At 40.6% G+C, this 24810-nt stretch overlaps 1 protein-coding gene across 1 annotated transcript in view; it reads left to right on the top strand.

The window, feature by feature from the left end:
• LOC141497213 (uncharacterized) overlaps positions 1-24411 on the top strand; it is a 58633-nt gene extending 34222 nt beyond the window's left edge. Inside the window, exons 9-10 of the mRNA XM_074199860.1 lie at positions 20497-20507; positions 20901-24411. Of these exons, the coding sequence (XP_074055961.1) occupies positions 20497-20507; positions 20901-21785 (896 nt within the window). The 3' untranslated portion in view covers positions 21786-24411. The remainder of the gene's footprint in view (positions 1-20496; positions 20508-20900) is intronic.
• Positions 24412-24810: the final 399 nt, after the last annotated feature.

The following is a 24810-nucleotide window of genomic DNA, read 5'->3' as shown; positions in this document are numbered from 1 at the left end:
CTCATTAAGGAAGGTGGGTCATTGGGGGGGTTGGGGATCAAGTTAGGATAAATGTGATTCTTGGGTCTTTTACTTTTGCCTCAGTCTCTGTAATTGAATGGAGCCCATTCCTAGAGAAAGGAATAAAGCTTTCTCTTCTTACCTTGAGAGATCTCCGAAATTTATTTAAGTGGCAATTGTCCCACTCATGGGGATTGATGAAGGAAGAGTTGGGCAGGAAATAAGATTTTAAGTGCTGCCCTTTCCATCACGAGTGAGTCTTGTGTCTGTCTTGTTGGTTTTAGGGCTCAGTTCTCTCAGTGTGTGACTCAGGAGCCATCTCTGATTTAAGATTACAGGAGGAGCAGGCACTGTGACCTGCAGCTCCAATACAGGAATGGTCATCCCTGGTCACTATTTTTCATGGAACCAGTAGAAATCCCAAAGGATTCATTTATAGCCTCAGCTATATTGTATCAAGTGTCCCTGCTCGGTTCTCAGGGCCCATCCCTGGGGACAAATCTGTCCTCACCATGAAGGTGCCCCAGACAGAAGATGAAGATGACTATTAGTTATTGCGGCACAATGGTCACCAGCACAGTGAGAGATTCACTGTGGGAACTGAGACGAAGATATCAGGCCAAGACTTTTTTAAATTTATTTATTTATTTTTAATTTTACAATTTTCCCCCTAATCTCACTTCCCTCCCCCCAACCCACAGAAGACAGTCTGTCAATCTTTATATTGTTTCCATGGTATACATTGATCTAAGTTGAATGTGATGAGAGAGAAATCCTATCCTTTTGGGGGAAAAAAAAATAAAGTATAAGACATAGCAAAATTACATAATAAGATACAGGTTTTGATTTTTTAATTAAAGGTAATAGTCTTTGGTCTTTGTTTAAACTCCACAATTCTTTCTCTGGATATGGATGTTATTCTCCATCACAGATACCCCAAAACTGTGTCAGACCAAGCCCTGTGTGAGTGTCTTAAGGAACTTATGTTTTAACCAAGAAGGAAGACAACTGTTGGAGGGTAGAGGTTTAGTTGAGCTATTTAAATAAAATAGGGAAGTCCAAAGGACAGTGGATGACAGCACTCAGACTACTGAGTTCCTCACTATTTAATGAAATGTTTATTAAATTACTCTTGGAGCAAGAGCAGGGAGCAGAGGGTGGAGTTTGGTGGGGAAGCTGACACACAGCTAGGGTTGCAAGATGATGTGTCTCTGAGCTAATCATGAACAACCCTCAATAGTCAGAGCTTGGCACTCCGAGATGCTTGGGTATGGATACCCCCAACACTTAGCAGTGTCCGGCCACAGTGCAACAGGTTATGTGCTGTACTGCTGAATGTAAATGTGTCCAATCTGCATGTGTCCCACAATACAATATATTCTTGCTGTATGGGATTGAACATTGTAATTATAGCAACAGAGCACACTGATTCATAATTTGTACAATAATATATAGTGCATGCTTGGGTCTGGGTTTTACATTGCTCCAGACTGTCTTTCATCCTGTTGAACTGTGCAGAAAAAGAAAAAGAAAAAGCAATCACCATCAATTACTTATATTTGTATATTGTCAACAAACTCAACAAAGAGTGTCACAGAACTGGTGACTAACTCCTCTGATTAATGTATAGTTTATTGGAACGAGGCAATCAAGATTTTATGAATATTGGTGTTTAGGAGGTTGCATTCAATTTTTTTTTGCACATTAGCTCATAATATATCATTTGAGAAAAACTCTTTTCAGGGCATACTTCAGAGATATTCACATTATAAGTCAAATTTTATTCATGTGTCTATTTGTACCTATAAAATAATCTTACAAATTTTGATAACATAGGGAATGGTCCCTCTTAAACTGTTTATTAGAATATGAATAAATTTAAGTCAATCTCTAAAAAGAAATCAAGCTATATAGTACAGGCATAAAATACAAAGTAACAATTTGTAAATAGATCAATAACAGCTTAAGAACCAATAGAGTAGGGGGCGGAGCCAAGATGGCTACAAGAAAGGATTGAGTCTTAGGTGCTCTCTGATAAAACTTATAAACTAAGGACTCTAAACTTTCGAGAGACAGAACCCACAGAGGGACCCAGTGAGGCAGTTCTCTTACTCAAGGTAACCTGGAAAAGAGCAGAAAGTCTTGGCTCCCCGGGTTGGAGGGTCAGCCCACCAGAGGGGCGGCTGCCAGAATGAAAGAACTTCAGCCTCCCGGAGGCACCCCAGGGCGCTGGGAGCCCCAGCTCACAGCAGCGGGGGAGTCTCCTGAGATGCACCCCGAGGAGCACCGGGCACAAAGTGGGGGAAGAGCAGGGGACCTCTGCCAGAGGCAGCATGTGGATCCCAGCCCTCAGGGCACACAGCAAGCAGCATGGTCTTTGAGCAGCTCATATCAAGAAACAGAAGCAGGCAGAGCTGGTAAGCAGGAGCCCCTAGGGAATGAGCCCATTGAGCTGAGGGAAGGGAGTGAAGAGAGACTGCAGAGCTCTGTCCTTTGCCTCTGGAACAGGACTCTGGGGCTCTGACCACTTTCAGATCCTGATTGCAGTCTAGGCCCCCCCCATAGAACAGCAGGGCCCCCCCCACCTCGGCCCATGGCAGAGGGGGGCACTTATGGTCATTCATAGACCAGGAGGGAGGACAGAGCCTCACACACTGAGATCCTTGTGGGAGTGTCCCAAAAGCTCAGGAAGCACCCCAAAACCAGGCCCAGGCTGGGAAAAATGAGCAAGCAGAGAAATAAGAGAAACACCATTGAGAAATATTTTGCAAATGAGCCCAAGAAGGATCAAAATACTCAGTCTGAAGATGAGTAAGCACAAGCTCCTGCATCTAAAGACCCCAAGAAAAACAGAAATTGGGCTCAGGCTATGATAGAGCTCAAAAAAGACTTTGAAAATCAAATGAGGGAGTTAGAAGAAAAACTGGGAAAAGAAATGAGAGAGATGTAGGAAAAACATGAAAATGAAGTCAGCAGCCTAGTCAAGGAAATCCAAAAAATGCATTTTCAAAACCAGCTTAGGTCAAATGGATAAAACAGTTCAAAAAGTTATTGAGGAGAAGAATGCTTTAAAAAGCAAAATTGGCCAGATGGAAAAAAGAGATAAGAAAACTCTCTGAGGAGAACAAATCCTTCAGACAAAGAATAGAATTCAGGGAGATTGATGAATTTACCAGAAATCAGGAATCAATACTTCAAAACCAAAAAAATGAAAAATTAGAAGAAAATATGAAACATCTCATTGAAAAAACAACTGATATGGAAAACAGACTTAGGAAAGATAATTTAAAAATTATTGGAATACCTGAAAGTCATGATCAGGAAAAGAGCCTTGACATCATTTTCAAAGAATTACTACAGGAAAATTGCCCTGATATTCTAGAAGCAGAGGGCAAAATAGAAATGGAGAGAATCCACTGATCCCCCCGAGAAAGAGATCCCAAAAAACCAACCCCCAGGAATATTATAGCCAAGTTCCAGAACTCCCAAGTAAAAGAGAAAATATTACAAGCAGCCAGGACACAGTTCAAATATCATGGAGCTGCAGTCAGGATCACACAGGACTTAGCAGCAACTACATTGGAAGCTCATAGGGCTTGGAATATACCGGAAGGCAAAAGAGCTTAGAATGCAGCTAAGAATGAACTACCCAGCAAGGCTGAATGTCCTCTTCCAGGGAAAAAGATGGACTTTCAATGAACCAGGGGAATTTCAAATGTTCCTTTTGGAATGGCCAGAGCTGAACAGAAGGCTTGATCCTCAGATACAGGACTCAGGTGAAGCATAGAGATTGGCGGAAAGGGGGAAAATATGAGGGACTTAATGATGATGAACTGCATGTATTCCTGCATAGAAAAATGACACTGATAATACTCATATGAACCTTCTCAGTTAATAGAGCAGGTAAAGGGAGCTTTTATAATTGAAGCACAGGAGAAAGCTTAATTCAAAGATAAAATATGATGTAAAAATGGAGTCAATAGAAAAAAATGGAAATGTAATGGGAGAAAGAAAAAGGAGAGGGGGAATAGGCCAAGATATTTCATATGATAAGATTTTTCTTTATTACAATGAGCTATTGCAATGATATGGAAGGGGAGAGGCAAGGGGGAAATGAGGGAACCTTTGCTCTCATCAGAGGTGGCTAGGAGAGGAAACAGCAAATATACTCAATGGGGTATAGACATCTGTAGTAAGAAGGAGGGGGGACAGGGGGAAGGGGTGGGGATGTGAATGAAGGAGGAGAGGATGGATCATTGGGGGAGAGTGGTCAGATATAACACATTTTCTTTTTTACTTCTTGCAAGGGCCTGGGATTGGAAAGCCTGTCCAGGACCATAGGGCCAGGTGGATGCTGGGCCTAAGGGGTGGTATGGGGGCACAGGGCCTCTTGGCCCCAGATCCAGGGATCTGTCTTCTGCGCCACTCAGTGACCCTACAGCAGAGTCAGAGTGAAAGGACAGAGAAAATATAGTACAAGGTAGTGGAGAAATACGAAAGGAGGGAGTTGCGATCAGCAATGGTGGAAAAATATGGAAGTAACTTTTGCGATGGACTTATCAGAAAGAATGTGATCCACCCATGACAGTTGTTGGTGTTGGAACAAAGACTGAAGCACATTTTTATTATTTGGGGGGGTGCTGGGCAAATGGGGCTGGGTGGCCTGCCTAGGGCCACATAGCAGGGTGATCTTTGGGTGTCTGAGGCCAGATTTGGACCCAGGTGCTCCTGGCTCAAGAGCCAATGCTCTGTCTGTCACCCAGCCACCCCTACTATTATTACTATTTTATTTTATTTTGGGTCTTTTTTTTTCTTCTTTTTGGTTTTTGCAGGGCAGTGGGGATCGGGTGGCTTCCATGTCACACAGCTGGGTGATTGTTGGATCTACGGGACTGGATGTGGGCTTGGGTGCTCATGGCTCCAGGGCTGGTGCTTTGTCCATTGTGCCACCTGGCCATACCTACAATTATTACTATTATTTTTTCTTAATTTTAATTTTTTTCTCTCCCCTTTACTTTATCGCTCAAGCAAGTCTATATTTATGGGGGGAGGGGGTATTTCATTTACTCTTAAACAAGAATATTTTATTAATGTAAAAAAAACATTTGTACAAAATGAGAATAAAAAAATAAAAAATAAAATAAAAAAAAGAACCAATAGAGTAAAAGAATAGAAATGGATACAAAAGGAAACCAGAGTTATTGATTAGAAACCTGCCTTCCATGTGTCTCACACTTCATAATCATCATAGCAGACAACATATTACCATAAATATGCTAAACTGGGCAGGCCCACATCTTCCTCAGACTGACTCTTTCAGCCCCAGAATAACCTTTGGGAATCTCCTGTCACCCTTCAAGGCTTCACCACAGTTGAAAAAACTTATTAAAGTATTTTACAATAAGTGCTTACTGTTCTCAAGAGGGGGGACCAACAAAGTCTCAGTGTAGGCCTCAGATATTAGTACCACAACTACTTTTGAAAAATGTAGTGGAAAAGAGACATTTCAGAACTATACAGCTCCTAAGGATGTTCTATTTAAATTCAGGATGTTCTTTTAGCCTGTGCAATAAAATCAGTGGCTTCCATTGGTTCCTACATTAAGAGAAGTTGACCTTTGGCCATATCCTTGAGATGGTGGAACCAGAGATTGTGGTACCAAAGACAAATTTAATCATGAAAAAACTCAACCAAATAAAACAATATTTTAAAATTAATCAAACCATACCTGGTCCTGGGTTTCTCGGGAAAAAAACTAGGCCACATTTCACTTACTAAGATACTGAAGGGCATGCTTCAATCTTTGGGACAGATTTATACAGGTTATTGATAACCCAAACAATAAAATTCTGGATGATGTGCACACTGTCACACGATCATTTAGCTAGCCTAGATGCTGGCCTTGCTGCAGAGGAAGCCCCTCAAATTTCAGAGGGACCATTCCCTATATTGTCCACCAGTCTATTGCCTGTCATGCTCCTCACTTGGCCCTAAGACTGACCCTACTATTCTCCACACCCAACCAAAGAGCTACTTAAATTGTAAAAAGAAAAAAAATAGTCTTGCATTTTGCAAATTAAATATTTGAGTTAGGAAAAGTTTGATGTGGGTTTTTTAATTCGCCCTTGTCACCCAGTAAGGTGATTTTAAAATATTATATCACACAGATCTATTAAGGTATTTTAGAAATTCTCTTTCCAAGTCATAGATGTTTCTGAAGTTCTTAAAATTCAATTTATATTATAGCACAGCTTCTAGATTTGGAGAGACGGCACTGAAGGGATAATGCACATTTTATTAATTGGTCTGTGGCCAAATGGTTAATTGGACACTGAAGTTTTCTTGGATTTCATCAGGAATGAAAGGTCTGAGCTTCATGTGCTTGAGTTATATTAGAGGAAATGTAACAGACCATGAAAGGGGGTTTTTAAACAATTGTACAGCTCAAGGAAATCATTTGTCCCATCTGAACCCTAGTCCTGTACCGATAAACTGGGGTCAGTTAGGTGACTTTGTAGGTAGAGTACTGATTCCAAAGTCAGAAAGAGCTGAATTCAAATTCAGCCTCAGCCACTTACTACAAGGGTGAGCCTGGCAAGGCCCTTGACTTTTTTTTTGCCTCAGATTCTCATCTATAAAATAATCTGCAGAAGGAACTGGCAGAACTGTATCTTTGTCAAGAAAACATTCAAAGTGCTCCTGAAGGCTCCGACCTGCCTGAAAAATGATTAAACAACAATCATCCAATCAGTTATTATTTTCATTATTCTTTTATTGTTTATAGAAACTTTAGGAAACAGGACAACTTCGAAGAATTCAGGAAATTTCAGGTGTTCATTCACTCTGAGACTTGAAAAGTCTCTAATCTTTCATCCAATTAGAAATCAGATTTCCTAATGTTTTAATATTTCCTTTTCATTAATTGTCCTTCTTTGAGTTTTAAAGCTGGAAAGTCTTCTCCCACTGATGTCGAGGGCTAGACCTAAGCTGGAGAGGGCTGATGCAGGTTTGTTGGGTACCGACCAGCCTTTACTTAATAAACTGACAGCCTCCTTCCCTAGGGCTGAGAAGATGGGATGCCCTTGCCTAAAGGGAAGGTACCAGAGCAATCCCTTGCTGAGTTCCCCAAGTCCTACATGGAAATGGAGCATTCACAAGATCCTTTGCTGTTTCCACAAAGGGCAAGTTAGTCTTTTTGTCCATATTAAGGGAAAAATGACCAAATAAGGATGGACCAGGTGATCCACGTAACCACGCTCTCTTCCGGCCTAATTCTTAATTTCTTAGCATCCAGATAAGAAAAGAGATTGACTTTCTAAGGCACAATCACACCATCTAGAAATCATTTTTAAGTTCCATTTTTTTTTTTAGGAAATAGTTTCTCAAACATTTCAATAGCAGAAAAATGCAAAGGAAAATAATAACATTTAAAATGGTCTAGGTTGGAAACCTGCATTTCTGCCTTCCCCGCCCCAGAAGCATCTCCTGCTCCGGCTGCCCTGGTCTCCCGGGCTGATGGCCCTCGGAGCAGGCCCAGGTCCTTCTGCCCCAGGGGCCTCTCCTGCCCCTCGTCCTCATCCCTCCCCTCCCAGCCCCACGGGAAGGGCATCGTGTCTCCTGGGGGAGGGCCCACAGGACAGTGCCCACGGGAGAGCCCGGATGCACACTGCCAGGGCTCCCACGATGCACCTGGGCCCTGGAGAGGCTGGGGCTGCAGGTTTAGCAGGAGGAGGAGGGGGTGAGTCTGGGAGGGAAGGAGTGGAGGACTGGAGGGGAGGAGCCCTCGGAGATGGCAGCCTGGTGGGGGGGCCAGGGTGGAGTTTGGGCACTGGGAGCAGGGTTTGGAGTGGGGGAGGAGTTTAGGACAGAAGGGATCCTAGCAGTGGAGAAGGCCTGGCACGTGATGGAGGGCCGGGCTTAGGGAGGAGAGGCTGACCGGGCCCTGGAGTCCTGGCCCGGGTGTGATTGGAGGATCCTGGGAGCCTTGGGGGTTGCACAGGGTGGTGCTTTTGGGACTAGGAAGCCCCTGGCAGAGGAGGCTGCTGAGTGGCAGGAAGTCTTTGGCCTGAGCCTGCTCGGCCCTCCCTGGTGGCAGAGCTGTGTCCTCTCTTCCCTGACAGCTGAGATCTCTCCGCCTTCTGGAGCCAGGCCTGTGCTTGCAGTCCCAGGTAGGCCGGAGCCGCAGCTCCCCTTCCACTCCCCTCCCCTCCCCCAGTTTCTTGTCTTGCGCTGGCTTCCCCTGCCACGGAGCCTCACCCTCATCATCTGGCCTCCTTGAGTGTCCTTCAGGTCTGCATGAAGCCCCCTCCCCCCCCAAGCCTGGCCACTGGATGAGCCACCCTTCTCCTCCCCTCTCCCTCCCCCACCCGGACTTCATTCTTTTCCAGACTCCTAATCCTTTCCCAGCCTTCCTCTGTAATGTTTCCCAGATTGTCCACTGGCTCACATTTTCCCAGACTTCAGACTTTGCCCCCAGGAATCTGGGAATCCTGAATGTCACCTTCCTGGCAGGTCCCAGGTGTTCTGTCTCCCTGTTGCCAAGTCTTTTTTTTATTAAAAAGGATTTCATTTATTTTGAGTTTTACAATTTTTCCCCTGATCTTACTTCCCTCCCCCACCCCACCCCCAAGGCAGTTTGCCACTCTTTATATTGTTTCTCTGGTATTTGTTGATCCAAATTGAGTGTGATGAGAGAGAATCACATCCTTAAGGAAGAAACATAAAGTGTAAGAGAGAGCAAAATCATGTGGCCCCCATGTTGCTGTTAGGATGTGCAATGTTCTTCTGCTTCTGCTCATCTCAGCATCAGTTCATGCAGATCCCTCCAGGCTTCCCTGAATTCCCTTCCCTCTTGGTTTCTAATGGAACAATAGTGTTCCATAACATACCCATACCGCAGTTTGCTAAGCCATTCCCCAATGGATGGACACTGGATTTCCAATCCTTTGCCACCACAAACAGGACCAACTCTTGAGGAGAGATTCAGTTTTCCTGCCTTCAGACCAGGGTCCTATGAGGATTCTGGATTCCTGCCTTCCTGCCCCAGGAAGCTCTTCCCTGGTTCCCCCTTATCAGACCTCTTGAATCTTGGCCTGCTTCCCCAGCAGATTCCCAGATGTGTCCCCCTATCTGCGGTTTCCAAGAAGAGGTTCTATCGGGGTATCAGTATCTTCCCCACCTCCTCCTTAAACCTGAGGACTCAGTCATTCTATTTTCCCAGGTCCAGTGTCCACCTGGAACCCTTCATTCATTCCATGAGCTCTCCCTGCCCTGAGCTCTGTTAACATTCTTATCTCTCAGCCCCTACTCCTGCTCCCCTTACCTAATCCTCCTGTTTCCCTGCCTCAACTTCTTTTGGGGGAGGGAGGAGGGTGGTTGATAATTTATTTTTCCATTTACTGGCTATGGTCATTTTTCAACATTAGTCTGGAAAAATTGTCCTGTACATTTGTATTTAATAATACTAAGTGAGACAGGGATGTAGTTTTTCCTCTTCATAAATAACTTCTTTTCCAAAACTGACCCTCCCTGAGGGCTTCCCCTTTTTGTAACTTGGAGTCTCTGCCCTGAGGGCTGGACCAGGGCTTTTGTGATTCCCATTGGACCTCACCCTTTGTAACTTCCTGGAGGCCAGTCTCCTGCCCCTAAACTGGAGGCAAAACTCCTCCCCCTGAACCCCTTCCAGGTCTGTCTGCAGAGGACCTTGGCCTAGCCCAAGCAGGTTGGAGAGAAGTTGGAACAGTTTTATTATTAAAGGTTGACAAATAGCAGTCTCCTAGAGTATGATCCCAAAGTAGTCAGCCCAGGACTAAGATTATAGGGTGAGGATGATGGGCTTTTCTATTATTAAAGATTTTATTTATTTTGAGTTTTACAATTTTTCCCCTAATCTTACTTACCTCCCTCCACCCCCCCCACAGAAGGCAATTTGCCAGTCTTTCCATGGTTTCCATAGTGTACATTGATCCAAATTGAGTGTAATGAGAGAGAAATCAGATAATTAAGGAAGAAACATGAAGTATAAGAGATAGCAAGGACAATATCAGTTTTTTTTTCTAAATTTAAGGTACTAGTCCTTGGTCTTTGTTCCAACTCCATGGTTCTTTCTCTGGATACAGGTGGTATTCTACATCTCAGACAGCCCCAAATTGTCCCTGATTGTTGCACCATGGAACGAGTGAGTCCATCAGGATTGATCATCACCCCCATGTTGCTCTTAGGGTGCACAATGGTTCCTCTGGTTCTGCTCATGTCATTCAGCATCAGTTCATGCAAATCCCTCCAGGCTTCCCTGGAATTCTGTCCCTCCTGCTTTCTAATAGAACAATATTGTTCCATGACATACATATACCACGGTTTGCTAACCCATTCCCCAAATGAAGGTTAGATGATGGGCTTTTCTAAGCAAAGGTAAAGAAAGAAGGGACTTACCAGGTGTCTCTAGGCTGTCTCCTGGCTGTCTGAAAAGTCAGAGAATTAAAAGCTTCCCTGGTTAGGAGTTAATTCTGATAGTAAGAACGCTGGCTGTTGTTATGTGAATCTATGAAGGGTGGGAGAAGCAGGACCCCAAGGTAGATAAAGTTGAGGAACAAGATGGAGAAACTTGACAAAATGGAGTCACTTTGCTCCTTGATATCTACACAGGAATCCTGGATTTAAGGGAATGGCCCCTGGGAGCCTCAGATCACCACTTCAGGTGAGTTTAGTCTCTTCCTTAACTAGAGCAAGAAGGGGCATCCAGGTGTAGTGGATAGAGCATTGCTCTTGAAGTCAGGGGGACTGGAGTTCAGATTCAGTCTCAGACACTTGCCACTTAATAGCAGTGTGACCTTGGTCAAGTCTCAACCCTGATTGCCCAGCATCCAGGGACATCTCCAGTGGCCCTGATTCATACCTGGCCATTGGACCCCGGGGTTCTTGAGGGTTAAGTGAGACTGGGGATTTAGCACTGCTCCCTTCACTCATATGCAATTCATTTCATTTTTTTCATAGAGAATGAAGAACAAAGATCAGTCCAAGGTGAGTAACCAAATCCATTTCTGCATACATAGGGGAGGGGTCATGAAGCTGGCTAAGCCTTCCTTATAGATCTTTTCCTTACCAAAAATTAGGCTTGAAACTGAACCTGGTAGTAACTACACTGCCCTGTTCTCTTCTCTGTGTGTGTGTGTGTGTGTGTGTGTGTGTGTGTGTGTGTGCGCGTGTGTGTTTTGGGGGTTTTTTGGTGTTTTTTTTTAAATTTTTGCAAAGCAATGGGAGAGGGGGGATTTCTTTGTTTTAAACTGATTCCTAGGGCCCTTGGGGTCTTGAGCACTGAGCCCCTATATCTAAAATTGGGGGCTTCCCTGTTATTAACTTGTCCCTTCTTACAGTCAACTTTCAAGGACCACTCTCATCATGAACTGACCCAATGCCTACCTAGCGTTGTGTGTACACACACACACACACACACACACACACACTCATTCACACCTCTCCACCCTCCTTGTGATTATAAGCAGTCTGATATAGGTTATCCAAGTGCAACTCTGCAAATCATTTCCATACCAGTTATTCTTTACATATATCATTTAAAAGGAAAAAAGAATTATATCAAAATATTTATAGCATCTCTTGTGGCACCTGAGAAATCAAGAGGATGCCCAAAACTGGGGAACAGCAAAACAAGATGTTGTGGGATTGTGCTGGAATATTATATTTATTATTTTATATTGTCATGATATAATAATGATAATAAATGAAAAACCAGATGATATATGTAACCCTTTGGGGAACATTCCAAATTGGTCTCCTGAAAGGTTGGATCAGTCCACAGCTCTATCAACAGTGCATCAGTGTGTCCCACTCTTCCCACATCACTTCCAGTATTTATCATTTTCCCTTTCTATCATATTATCAAATCTGATAGAAGTGAGATGGTAACTCAAATTTGTTTTAATTTGCATTTTTCTAATGAATTGTGATTTAGAGCATTTTTCAGATGCCTATTGAGAGTTTTGATTTCTTTGTCTGAACACTGTCTATTCATATCCTGGGACCATTTATCAATTGGTGAATGAGTTGTTTATTTGCAAATCTCACTTCTCTCTAGAGTTGAGAAATCAGGCCTTTACAGAAATACCAGTTACAAATGTTTTTCCTCATTTCCTGCTATCCTTTTAATTTTATTTTGCATGAAAGCTTTTTAAGTTTACATAATCAAAAGTTGTTTATGTTAGATTCTTGCATTGCTCTTTTTTTGTTGGCCTAAATTACTTCCTTTTATCCATAGAGTAATCAATAGCCAATTCCATGCTTGCCTCATTTGCTCAGTAATTTGCTTTTATGAGGAAACCATGTGCCCATTTTGACTTTCTCTTGGAATGACGGGTGAGATCTTGTTTATGCCTAACTTCTACCCTGCTGTTTTCAAAGTTTGGTTTGTTTTTTTTTTTTTGCAAGGCAGTGGGGTGGGGTTAACTATCATTTTATAATTCAGGTTGAGATCTAGTATGACCAGATCCCCTTCTTTCACATTTTTTCATTGATTATCTTGTTATCTTTGACTTTTTTTTATAAAAGCAAATTTTGATTATTATTTTTTCTAATTCAGCAAGGTAGTTTATTAGTATTTAATTGTGATGACATTGAGCAAATAGATTAGCTAGATAAAATTGTCAGTTTTTTATAAAGGTTTCTCTTTTCCATGAACAAAAATATAACTTCAGTCATTTAGGTATGAATTTATTTTATAAAAGTATTTTATATTGATTTTCAAACAGTTCTTATGTCTGTTTTAGAAGGTAGACTCTCAGATATTTTAGACTGTCTTGTTATTTTAAATGACCTGTAACAATATAGAGTAATATTGCTGACACATAGTAGAGTTCTAATTTTCTCTTTTGATTAAATCAGTTTCAGCTTAAACTTTGTCTGAGCTCATAATTACTACTCCTGGTTTTTTGGTGTGTTTTTTTTTAAAACTGATAAATTCTACTTCAGCTCTTTATTTTCTTGGTGTGATGCTTTCATTTTGTGGGTCAATTCATGTCATTCACTTTCTAAACTGTAATTACTTGCATATTTTCCTCCTCCCATTTTTGCCTCACTATCTTTCTCACCCTATTTCCCCTATCCCTCTGGGTTCTTCTGCTTTACTTCTACCTACTACCAAGCCCTCCTGGCCTTTAACCTTTTCATCCTCCCAGAAGTCTCCATTCATTATCCTTTCCCCAATCCTATCTCCTCTTTTTTTTTCTAAATTTGACAGACTCAATATGTGTGTGTGTGTATAAAATTTATATATTTTATATAAAATGTAATTAATATGAAATATATAAAAATGTGTATGACATTTATATATTTATATGTGTATTTGTATATATGAGAGGAGTGAAAAACCTTTTATGCTTCATGTTTATGAGTTAATTTCTCCCTTTTATCTCTCCCATATAATTTTATTTTTTAGAATCATTCCATCATGCTCAGTTCAACTCAAGCCTGTCTTTCAAACTACCCAAATAATGGCAACAGTCTAAGCATACTCCTAATATTTTCTCACATAAGAAGTAAACAGTTTGATTTTTTTAAGTCCCGTATGATTGATCTTTAATGTTTACTTTGGCTTTCACCCAGATGTTGTTTGTCAAATTTCCCTTAAGTTCTGGGGTTGTTTTCACAACAACTTTAAAGTCTTTGAGGTTGTTAGATTTCCTTTTTTATTTTCATTGAGGATTATACTCGGTTGAGTATGTTATTCTTGGTCATTGCCTCAATTCTTTTGCTCTATGCAATATAATATTCCAAGAGCTAGGGTCCTTCAATGTAATAGATGGTAGGTCTTGGCTAAAACATATTGTAGCTTGAAGATATTTAAATAGGGTTTGTCTTGTGGCTTCCAATATTTTTTCTTTAGCCTGGGAGCTTGAAAACCTGGCTTTGACATTCCTTTAAGTTTTCCTCCTAGAATCTCTTTTGGGTGGAGTTTTCATTTTTCCTTTACCTTCTTTCTCAAGAAGTTCAGGGCAATTTTCCTTGTTAATTTTCAGCAATATTGCATCAAGATTCTTCTTTAAATTATTTTCAGGTAGTCCAACTATTCTTATATTGTTGCTCCTCTATCTGTTTACCAAGACAGCAACTTTTCTGATGAAATGATTCACATTCTCTTATTATTTTTTTGGTTCCTTGATTTTGATTTATTTCTTGATCTTTTAGAATGTCATTAGTTCCCCGTTTTCCAAGTCTACTTTTTTTTAGAATTTTTTGCAAGGCAATGGGGTTTAAGTGGCTTGCCCAAGGCCATACAGCCAGGTAATTATTAAGTGTCTGAGACTGGATTGAACCCAGGTACTCCTGACTCCAGGGCTGGTGCTTTATCCACTACGCCACCTAGCCGCCCCTCCAAGTCTACTTTTCAAGGAATTATTTTTTCCTTATGTTTTTGATTCTTTATTTCAAGTTGTTTGATTTTCTTTTCATCATTTTCTCATTTTTTTTTTTAGGATTGTTCTGAATCTTTTCTCATTTTTCCTTGGTCTTTCTTAATTGATTTCTTTCTTTTTTTTAGGTTTTTTTTTTTTGCAAGGCAAATGGAGTTAAGTGACTTGCCCAAGGCCACACAGCTAGGTCATTATTAAGTATCTGAGGTCGGATTTAAACTCAGGTCCTCTTGACTCCAGGACCGGTGCTCTATCCACTGAGACACCTAGCCACCCCACATTGTTTCTTCTTTATCTGTTCTCCAGATTAGTTGATTTCTACTGAGCTCTTTCATATTCTCTTTTATTTTTTCTGCTTTTTCTATATCTCGGTGTTTTATAATGTCATTCAATCCCGCTCACCTAATTCTTGTTTTCAAGGAGTTATTTTCTTCTTAAAGATTTTATATCTCAGGGGCAGCTAGGTGGCACAGTGGATAGAGCACCGGCCCTGGAATCAGGAGGACCTGAGTTCAACTCCGACCTCAGACACTTAATAATGACCTAGCTCGTGTGGCCTTGGGCAAGCCACTTAACCCCATCTGCCTTGCAAAAACCAAAAAAAAATTTTATATCTCCTTTTCTAATTTTTTAACTATTTTTTCAAATTTTTGATTACTTTTTTTCTGCTTGTTTTTCCTTGTTCTTATTTGATTTTAAAACACCTGTTTCTTTTTTTCCTAAATATTTTCTTTCCCTTTTTCCAACTGGTTAACTTTTTTGATTATTTTATTGATCTGATTTTATTTTCAAATTCTTTTTTACTTTCATCCAAGATTTCTTTTTGTGTTTGTGACCATTTTCCATTATGCTTTAGTGTAGGAGTGGCTTTTTGTAAAATCTCACCTTCCTCCTCTGAATACAATCCTAAATCTTCCTTTACCCCAAAGTAACTATCAGTGATTGGGTACTTTTTTCTTTGCTGCTTCATTTTTATCTTTATTTGATTTGATTTTATATTGAGCAGCTTAACATTATTATTGTTGTTATTACTATTGCTGTTATCACAGTTTGATTCTGGATTGTGCATGTTGTCACCCTGACCCTCACCTCTTCTTACTGTCGTTTACTTAATTCATTCTGGGGGCTCAGCCTCACATACCGCTCTCTTCCTTCACTAAACCCCAGGCACACTGTCCCCAAAGTGTTCTTGCTCCCTGTGGTACAGTTTCTCCTCCTCCATCACCAAAGCTGGGGTCATGTCTGGACAGCACTACTAGGCGTGACTTCCAGAAAGACGGGGGGGGCCTTCAGTTATCCCCCACTCGGCATCTGCCTTGCTTTAGAGGAGAGTTTGTGAGGGAACAGTGGCTGAGGTAAGTATCGTGAGGTCCCTACTGCTTCTCTCAGGGTCTCCTGCTGGCCGACTCAGTGGAGTGTCTCCACTTCCCTCAGGCCAAACCTCAGCCCCTCCATTCTTCTCTGAGTTCTCTCAAGCTGTCTTCCTAGGATTTTGCCCCTTTATTTTCATTGCTCTTCTTTCATTTCCTCCAGTTTGTGAAGGAAATCTCAAGAGTCTGGACATTTCTGACCTGCACCGCCATCTTCTCAGGATTCCCCTCCTATCAGGTCTGATGAGGAAGAAGTTCCCCATCACCTTGTCTCTTTCTCCTGTCCACATCCCACTCACACCTCCCAAGTAGCCCAGATTCTCCAGGGTGCTACATTATATTCCAGGGGATTTCTCAGCTTTGTTTCCACTGATATATAATATCCATTTCTCAGAGTTCCCTCAGGATCTTAATGCCATTGGATTCTGGAGCTGACTCTGGCTCTGATGTCAGGCATGACCTCTGGGCAGATCCCTTCTCTGTGCTTCAGCCTTTATCTAGAATTGATTAGGGCTGAACTCTTCCCTTTCTCAAGAGTCTTTCATCTCTACACCTGATGACTTTTGGTGGTCTAGGGGTTGGTGACCTTCAAGGATGTGGCTGTGGACTTCACCCAGGAGGAGTGGAGCTTCTTGGATCCTCCTCAGAAGCAGCTGTACCAGGAGGTGATGCTGGAGAATGCCCAGAACCTGCTCTCTGTGGGTAAGGACCCTTCCCATGGTAACACAGAGTTGGCAATCAATGAAAATATCTTCATTCCCTACTATAGAGGCTTGGAGCAATTTAGAGAGAGGAAAGGGCAGGTCTGCCCTAAAATTCTAACCAAGATGGTGGGAAAGGAAGGGACGGGAATAAGCATTTGTTTCCATCTGATTCTTGCCAGATGTTATGTTGAGGGCTTTCTCTACCATATTATGTCACTTCAACCTGATAATTACCTAACAAGATAGGTGATATTGTTATCTCCATTTGTCAATTGAAGAAACTGAGGCAAATGGAGGTTTGATTTGGCACACAGCTAGTCACTGAGACTGGTTTTTGACTCTGGCATTCCTCAGGATAGGCCCAGGGTTCCCTCCACTGCACTAACTAGATTTCTAGACAATGAAAAGTGAGTGCTGAATCCATCCTTTTATGAAGACCTTGCACCAAGATCAAATATCCTCACCTTGATCTTGTTCCACCAACTTCTGCCCCACCTCTCCCCATAGCCCTGTTAATAACTGCTCTGTGACTCTTCTTCAGTAGACCTGGGTCACATCCTGTCTGCCTCTCCTGTATACTTCTGTTATTGCCAGGAACAGCAGACTGGCCAAGAATGAGCATTTGGCACAACTATGGAGTTTGCCTGTAGAGAATCTCACCTGAAGAGGCTAAGACTCCCCAGATAAGCAATACACCAAAGTTTCTATATGGTTCAGGGACTAAGGAACTGGGCAAAATATTCATGTTCCCTGGGCTTGAGACTAGTCTTGCACCTTGACTCTTTTTGCCCTATTTTGGAAGTAAGTGTTTTTACCCAAATGGATCCTGTTAGGATGGGGTCTTAAGGTGAGGGGAGAGAATTGGACCATTTTGCATAACAACCCATCCCCTTTTGGGTTCCTTGCATTTACAAACAGTAATGGGTGAGTCCAAGCTCCTACGTTTGAATTTCATGGAGGGATCCTCAAAGTGCAGCAGCTCTGTGTATATGGCCCTTTCCAGAGGATGACTAAATTTCAACTTTCTCTCCATCTTCATCCCCAACTGATTTCCCTGCCCAGGGCTTCCAGTTTCCAGACAAGATGTCATCTCTTATTTTGAGCAAAGGGACGTTCCACAAATTGTGGATCGTGAAGACCTGAGGAGTCGCTGTCCAGGTAAGTGATGTGAAAACAGGCATAGGACAGTGATGATGGACAGCCTTCTTGGTGTTACAGGGAAGCAAGGGCTGGATGTGGGCGCTAGAACTCCTGCCTTGGGATTCTTTTTTCAGATATTTCCTGACAGTGCCTTCTTGGGTCAGTCACTGAACCACTGGGTCTCACTTTCCCCATATGTAAAATAAAAAAGTTGGTTTCCATGGTTCAACTCCCTTATAGGGATCAAGCTATGATCCTAAAAGAAAAGCGATGCTTGCAATTTGGCAACAGAATACTGTTGAAATGCAGAAAGGGGATAGGCTAATTTCTTTCCTAGACCTTCTTCAAGTCGATGAACATCTAAGTGCCCATAATGTCTTAGAACCTGTCTAAATCACCCGACACTTCAATAGATTTAAGGGCCTTTCCCTCAGCCCATTACATAAATTCTGGTGGAGAAGAGAAGATGCCAACAACTATATCTAAACCAATGAAGGACAAGATAGAAGTGGAACTCATTAAGAGAGGGAAGACCCCAAATTTTAGGAGGACTGGAAAAGGCTTAGTCTCTGATTGGCTGCCAGGAAGAGCATTCTTGGAACAGGGATGGCAAGGGGATAACCATGGATTGTAGTAGTAGGACGTTCTGTCCTCCGAACAGAAAGGAGACCCATACCACTGGATTCTTGCATGTATGCGGGAAATAGGGGGAAAGAAGGCGAAAAGTCTAGAGGAAGGGCTGGAGAGCAAGGGCTTTAAACAGCTGTAGATGGGGGTTGGCATTGAATCCATTTGCTGCGGGGTCACTGCAGCTTGATGAGAATGTGGTGGTACAGCCAGATGAGAATTTTAGGAAGAAGAATTTGACAATGGGACAGAAGAATAATTAGACTGGGGGTTAAGTTGAGGCAGCCAGAAAAGTCAGCAGCCCCTTATGAAATCTCAGAAGTGAAGTGATGGTCAGATACAAGAAAGTGACTGTATTGTGAGAGAAAGGGTTATATGTGGAAGATGCCGCAAAGGCAGAATCAAGAGGACTTTGCAAAAGATTGAAGATGTGGCCCAGGTGTGGGAATGTGTGAGAGTCGATGAGTACTGCATTGTACCGAACTATTGGGAGATGACGAATAGCATTAGGAATACAAGAAGATGGGAGGGTTGGCGCAAAGAGAATCAGTTTCCTTTTAGAAATGGAGAAGTAGCAACAGGAGAGAAGAATGTCACTAATATCTAGAAAGGAGAATATTGAGGAAAGGGGGAGGATTGACAGTGTCAAACCCTGTAGAGAAGCCTAGAAGGATCAGATTTAAGAATAGCCATTGAATTTTTGTCAGTTTTGATAAATTAATAATTTCCTTTTTTTGGTTGACTATTAAAAATACCCAAATTAAGTATAAAGGACAATTGAAGAAAGATACTATCTGTACACAGAGAAAGAACTAAGAATTACAAATACAGATAGAATATTTTCATATAGATATAGCAGTTTGATTCTAATGATGGTCATATAGTGGACAGGGGCCTTGGAAGTAGACTAAAGGGGGAAAAAAAAGAAATACAAGGGCAAGAAGTTGAGCACAATTTGGAAAAGGTTACCTCTATCTGTTAAGCCATGAAATGGAGGAAAGATATTGAACAGAATTACATGGGGATGCATGGATCCAGTAAGAGTATTTTAAAGATTAGTTTGAAAAGCTTTTATTTGTGATAATAAGATAATCCTCAATGTTGAAGAGAGTGAAGCAATAAATAAAAATAGATATCAGCTGAGGATTATACCAAGGTTGTTGAGTATTGGTATGAAATAATTTGCACATGTTGCAGCTAGGTGGCAAAAATGGATTAGAGAACCTGCCCTAGAAAGAGGAAGACTGGAGTTCAAGTTCAGCCTCAGATGCTTGACAGTTGGTAGCTGTGTGACCCTGAGAAAGTCACTTAATCCTGATTGTCTCCCATCCAGGGCCATTTCCAGCCGCCTTTTTTTTTTCTTTTTTTTTCTTTTTTTTTTCGGTTTTTGCAAGGCAATGGGGTTAAATGGCTTGCCCATGGCCACACAGCTAGGTCATTATTAAGTGTCTGAGACTGGATTTGAACTCAGGTACTCCTGACTCCAGAGCCAGTGCTCTATCCACTGCGCCACCTAGCCACCCCTATCTCCAGCCTTCTTGATTTATGTTTGACCACTGGTTCTAGAGAAGAAAGTCAGGTTACTGATTTGGCATAGCACCTTCTCAGTCAAATCCATTTCAATTGCTTCTCGTGACATCACCTCTCTGATATCTTCTCAGAGAGAAAAAAAGGAAAAACAAAAACAATGACAATTTTTACATGGTAAAGGCTTTTCTTTAGCAAATAGAAGATTAATCTTTTCATCTGATATGGAGCCAAAAAGGAGAAGAATATTTTTGATTTATGTTAGATGGGGTAGTCAAGATAGTTTTTGGAAAATGTAGTATTTTAAAATTCTATTTTGTTTAATTTTTTCAGTTATATGTTATGAAAGTTCATACAATCATCCACATGCATATTTGTGTTACTTAATTTCCATCTCCCTCATCAGTGAACAGCCTAGTGAATACTGTAGATGTTCATTTTTGTTTAAGATAGTTACATATTAGTTATTTTCTGTATGAGGAATTATGTTTGTCCTTGTCCTTCATTTTGGAAGAAGACCATGACTTCAGGGAGGTGATGCCATGACAAGCCCATGAATTGAAGTTCAGTGAGGGGGTGCAATGCCAAGTCACTAGCCTCACTTTCTCCTCCAGAGCCATCTAGGTCTAAGCTCATGATTTAAATTATGAATATCATGAAAATGTCATGAGAATGCCTGTGTGGTTGATGCTTGTTTTGGGGATCCAGTGGGCTTACATGTGCAAATCTTTATAAAGTTAATTATCCTTAGGATATAAATCAGTGCCATTTTAAACTGATTGGTTCTCTCCATGTAAGAAATGAGTTTAGATTCTACCACTGCTGGGAAGGGGAAATAAACATATGTGAGTTTATATATTGTTGGTGTATATTTGTTTTCTTGCTTAGTTCTTTCAGAAGAGGAGATCAGACTTGAAATGAAGGAGAATATTGGAAAGCTAAGCCTTTCTGTGAAAGAAACTCACAAGCAAAGCATCTTGAATGACAGTGCCTATGACTACATGTGGAGAGAATTCTGCATTACACCTGACAGAATCCAAACTTCAGAGAAACCTCATGATTTTAATCAATGGGAAAAGGTTTTTTCATTGAAGGACTCTCTTGTTAAACAGCGGAGAATTCACACAGGAGAGAAACTTTATGAATGTAATCAGTGTGGAAAGGCTTTTACCTGGAGGGCCAGGCTTAGTGAACATCAGAGGATCCACACTGGAGAGAAACCTTATGAATGTAATGAGTGTGGAAAGGCCTTTTCATTGAAGAAGACTCTTGTTAAACATCAGAGAATTCACACTGGAGAGAAACCTTATGAGTGTAGTCAATGTGGAAAAGTTTTTACATTTAAGTTCAATCTTACTAGACATCAAATGCTCCACACTGGAGAGAAACCCTATGAATGTAATCAGTGTGGAAAGGCTTTTTCAATGAAGGACAGACTTACTTCCCATCAGAAAATTCATACTGGAGAGAAACCTTATGAATGTAATCAATGTGGAAAAGTTTTTACAAGTAAGTCATATGTTACTATACATAACAAGATCCACACTGGAGAGAAACCTTACGAATGTAATCAGTGTGGAAAGACTTTTACAAGTAAGTCATATCTTACCGTGCATCAGAGGATCCACACTGGAGAGAAACCTTATGAATGTAATCAGTGTGGAAAGGCTTTTTCACTGAAGAATAATCTTATTAAACATCAGAAAATCCACTCTGGTGAGAAACCTTATCAATGTAATTTCTGTGGAAAGGCATTTACAAGCAAATCGTATCTTACTATACATCAGAGAATCCACACTGGAGAGAAATCTTATGAATGTAATCAGTGTGGAAAGGTTTTTTCATTGAAGAATACTCTTATTAAACATCAGATAATCCACAGTGGAGAGAGACCTTATGAATGCATGCCGTGTGGAATAGCTTTTACTCAGAAGAGCCATCTCACTACACATCAGAGAATTCACATGGAGGATAAACCTTATGGCTGTGGTCACTAGGGAAAGGCTTTTACAGTGAAGGAAGAGACTCACTGCACATCAGAGTTCACATTGGAAAGAAACCTTAGGAATAAAATCAGTGTGGAAAGGCAATTCCATGAAATTTCAGTCTTGAGAAACATTAAATAATTGACACTAGAGAAGAACTTTATGGTTGCAGTCAATAGGGAAAGTTTTTACATTAAAGGAGAGACTTACTATACATCAGAGAATCCACACTGGAGAGAAAGCTTTTGAATGGGATCAGTGTGAAAAGACTTTTTCATTGAAGGGCACTCTTAACCAAAACCTAATGAATGCATTCAAGGTTGAAAGAATTTTTCACTCAAGGGCACTCTTCTAAGACATAAGAAGATGCACACTGGACGCTAACCTTATAAATGTAATCAATGTGGAAAGGCTTTTACAAGGAAGGAGAGTCTTACTGCACATCAGAGAATCCACATTGGAAAGAAACCTTAGGAATGTGATCTGAGTTTCCTAAACAAGCATTGTGATAAAGGACATAACTTGATGTTCTCAAAAACACAATGTTTTCAGAGAAAGGAAAAAAACTGCTAGTGGTATGGCAACTGGAAAAAACACTTGATTAAGAGAAGAAATTGGGATTTGCACCATGGAGTACAATTTCAAGCAAATTCGGGGGAATTTTGTATCTCCCATATGCCACAGATAAGCACCTTTTCAGCCTACATTGAGACCACTGCATGGGACAATCAAGAAACTTCTCTTTGTTTTTCAATTAATATGTTATTTGTTTTCCAATTATTTACAATAGTAGTTTCTACCCTTCATTTTCTGTAAGATTTTGAATTTTACAATCTTTCCTCCCCCTTCCCTTCCCTCCCCATCCCCCCACAGAAGGCAGTCTGGTAATCTTTATATTCTTTCCATATTATACATTGATTGAAATTGAGTGTAATGGGAAAGAAATCATATCCTTAAGGAGAAAACAAAATATTAGAGAAAGCAAAATTATGTAGTACATAAGACACTTCTTTTATAATAAAAAATTGAAGGTAATAGACTTTGGTCTTTGTTTAAACTCCACAGTTCTTTCTCTGGATACAGATGGACATTCTCCATCGCAGATAGCCCAGAATTGTCCCTGATTATAGCACTGATGAAATGAACAAGTCCATCAAGGTTGATCATCACCCCCATGTTGCTGTTAGAGTGTACAGTGCTCTTCTGGTTCTGCTCATCTCACTCAGCATCAATGTTCATGCAAATCCTTCCAGGATTCCCTGAAATCCCATCTGTCCTGGATTCTAATTGAACAGTAGTGTTCCATGACATACATATACCACAGTTTGCTAATCCATTCCCCAATTAAAGGACATTTACTTGATTTCCAATTCTTTGCCACCCCAAACAGGGCTGCTATGAATATTTTTGTACAAGTGATGTTTTTACCCTTTTTCATCATCTTTTCAGGGTATAGACCCACTACTGGTATTGCTGAGTCAAAGGGTATGCACATTTTTGTTGCCCTTTGGGCATAGTTCCAAATTTCTCTCCAGAAAAGTTGGATGTGTTCACAGCTCTCCTAATAATGTGTTAATATCCCAGATTTCCCACAACCCTTCCAACATTGATCATTGTCCTTTTTAGTCATAGTGGCTAATCTGCGAGGTGTGAGGTGGTATCTCAGAGATACTTTAATTTACATTTCTCTGATAAGTAATGATTTAGAGCAATTTTTCATATGACTATGGATCACTTTGATTTCCTCATCTGTAAATTGCCTTTGCATATCCTTTGACTATTTGTCAATTGAGCAATAGCTTTTTGTTTTAAAAATTTGACTTCAGTTCTCTGTATATTTTAGAAATGAGTCCTTTGTCAGAAATACTAGTTGTAAAAATTGTTTCCCAATTTACTACATTTATCTGTGCAAAAAGCTTTTTAATTTAATGTAATCAAAATCATCGAGTTTGTTTTTAGTGATGTTCTCCAACTCTTCCTTGGTCATAAACTGCTCCCCTTTCCATAGATCTGACAGGTGAGCTAGTCCTTGATCTTCTAATTTGCTTATAGTATTGTTTTTTATGTCTAAGTCCTGTATCCACTTGGATCTTATCTCGGTAAAGGGTGTGAGGTGTTGGTCTAATCTAAGTTTCTTCCATACTAACTTCCAATTTTCCCAGCAGTTTTTATCAAAGAGAGAGTTTTTATCCCAATGGCTGGACTCTTTGGGTTTATCAAACAGCCAATTACTATAATCATCTGCTATTGCACCTAGTCTATTCCACTGGTCCTCCACTCTATTTCTTAGCCAATACCAGTTTTAATGACTGATGCTTTATAATATAATTTTAGATCTGGTAAGGCTAAACATATTTTTTTCATTGAATTCCTGGAAATTCTTGACTTTTTATTTCTCCATGTGAATTTACAACTTTTTCTAACTCATTAAAGTAATTTTTTGGAATTTTGATGAGTAGGGTGCTAAGCAGGTAATTTGGTTTTGGTAGAATTGTCATTTTTATTATATTTCAACCTATCCATGAGCAGTTGATGTTTGCCCAGTTATTTAAATCTGATTTAATTTGTGTGAGAAGTGTTTTCTAATTGTTTTCAAAAAGTTTCTGAGTCTGCCTTGGCAGGTAGACTCCCAAGTATTTTATATTGTCTGAGGTTACTTTGAATGGGATTTCTCTTTCTAGTTCATATATACATACATATATATATATATATATATATATATATATATATATATATATATATATATATATATATATATATATATATGCAATGTTCTTCTGAAGAACCTCTTTAATATGAGGTGCTTTCTGTCTCCTGATTGTTGCAACTCAATGATCATGGTGATGAAGAAGGGATTCCAATAAACCTGAGGCAGAGCAGAACATTTGTATAAAAAAAGAAAATCAGCCGCTACTTTGTTGGTAAGGGGTTTTGCAATTTCCTACTGAAAACTTCCCAGGGGTGACCCTTTATGATTTTGGAAATTCAAAGCAGAGTTCATTGACTCCTAGAGAACGTAGTTTGGGATCCTGGTACA

This window comes from Macrotis lagotis, chromosome X, assembly GCF_037893015.1.
Source record: "Macrotis lagotis isolate mMagLag1 chromosome X, bilby.v1.9.chrom.fasta, whole genome shotgun sequence".
Classification (NCBI taxonomy): domain Eukaryota; kingdom Metazoa; phylum Chordata; class Mammalia; order Peramelemorphia; family Peramelidae; genus Macrotis; species Macrotis lagotis.
Note: the sequence above shows the minus strand (reverse complement) of the source record. Positions and strands in the feature narration are given on the sequence as shown.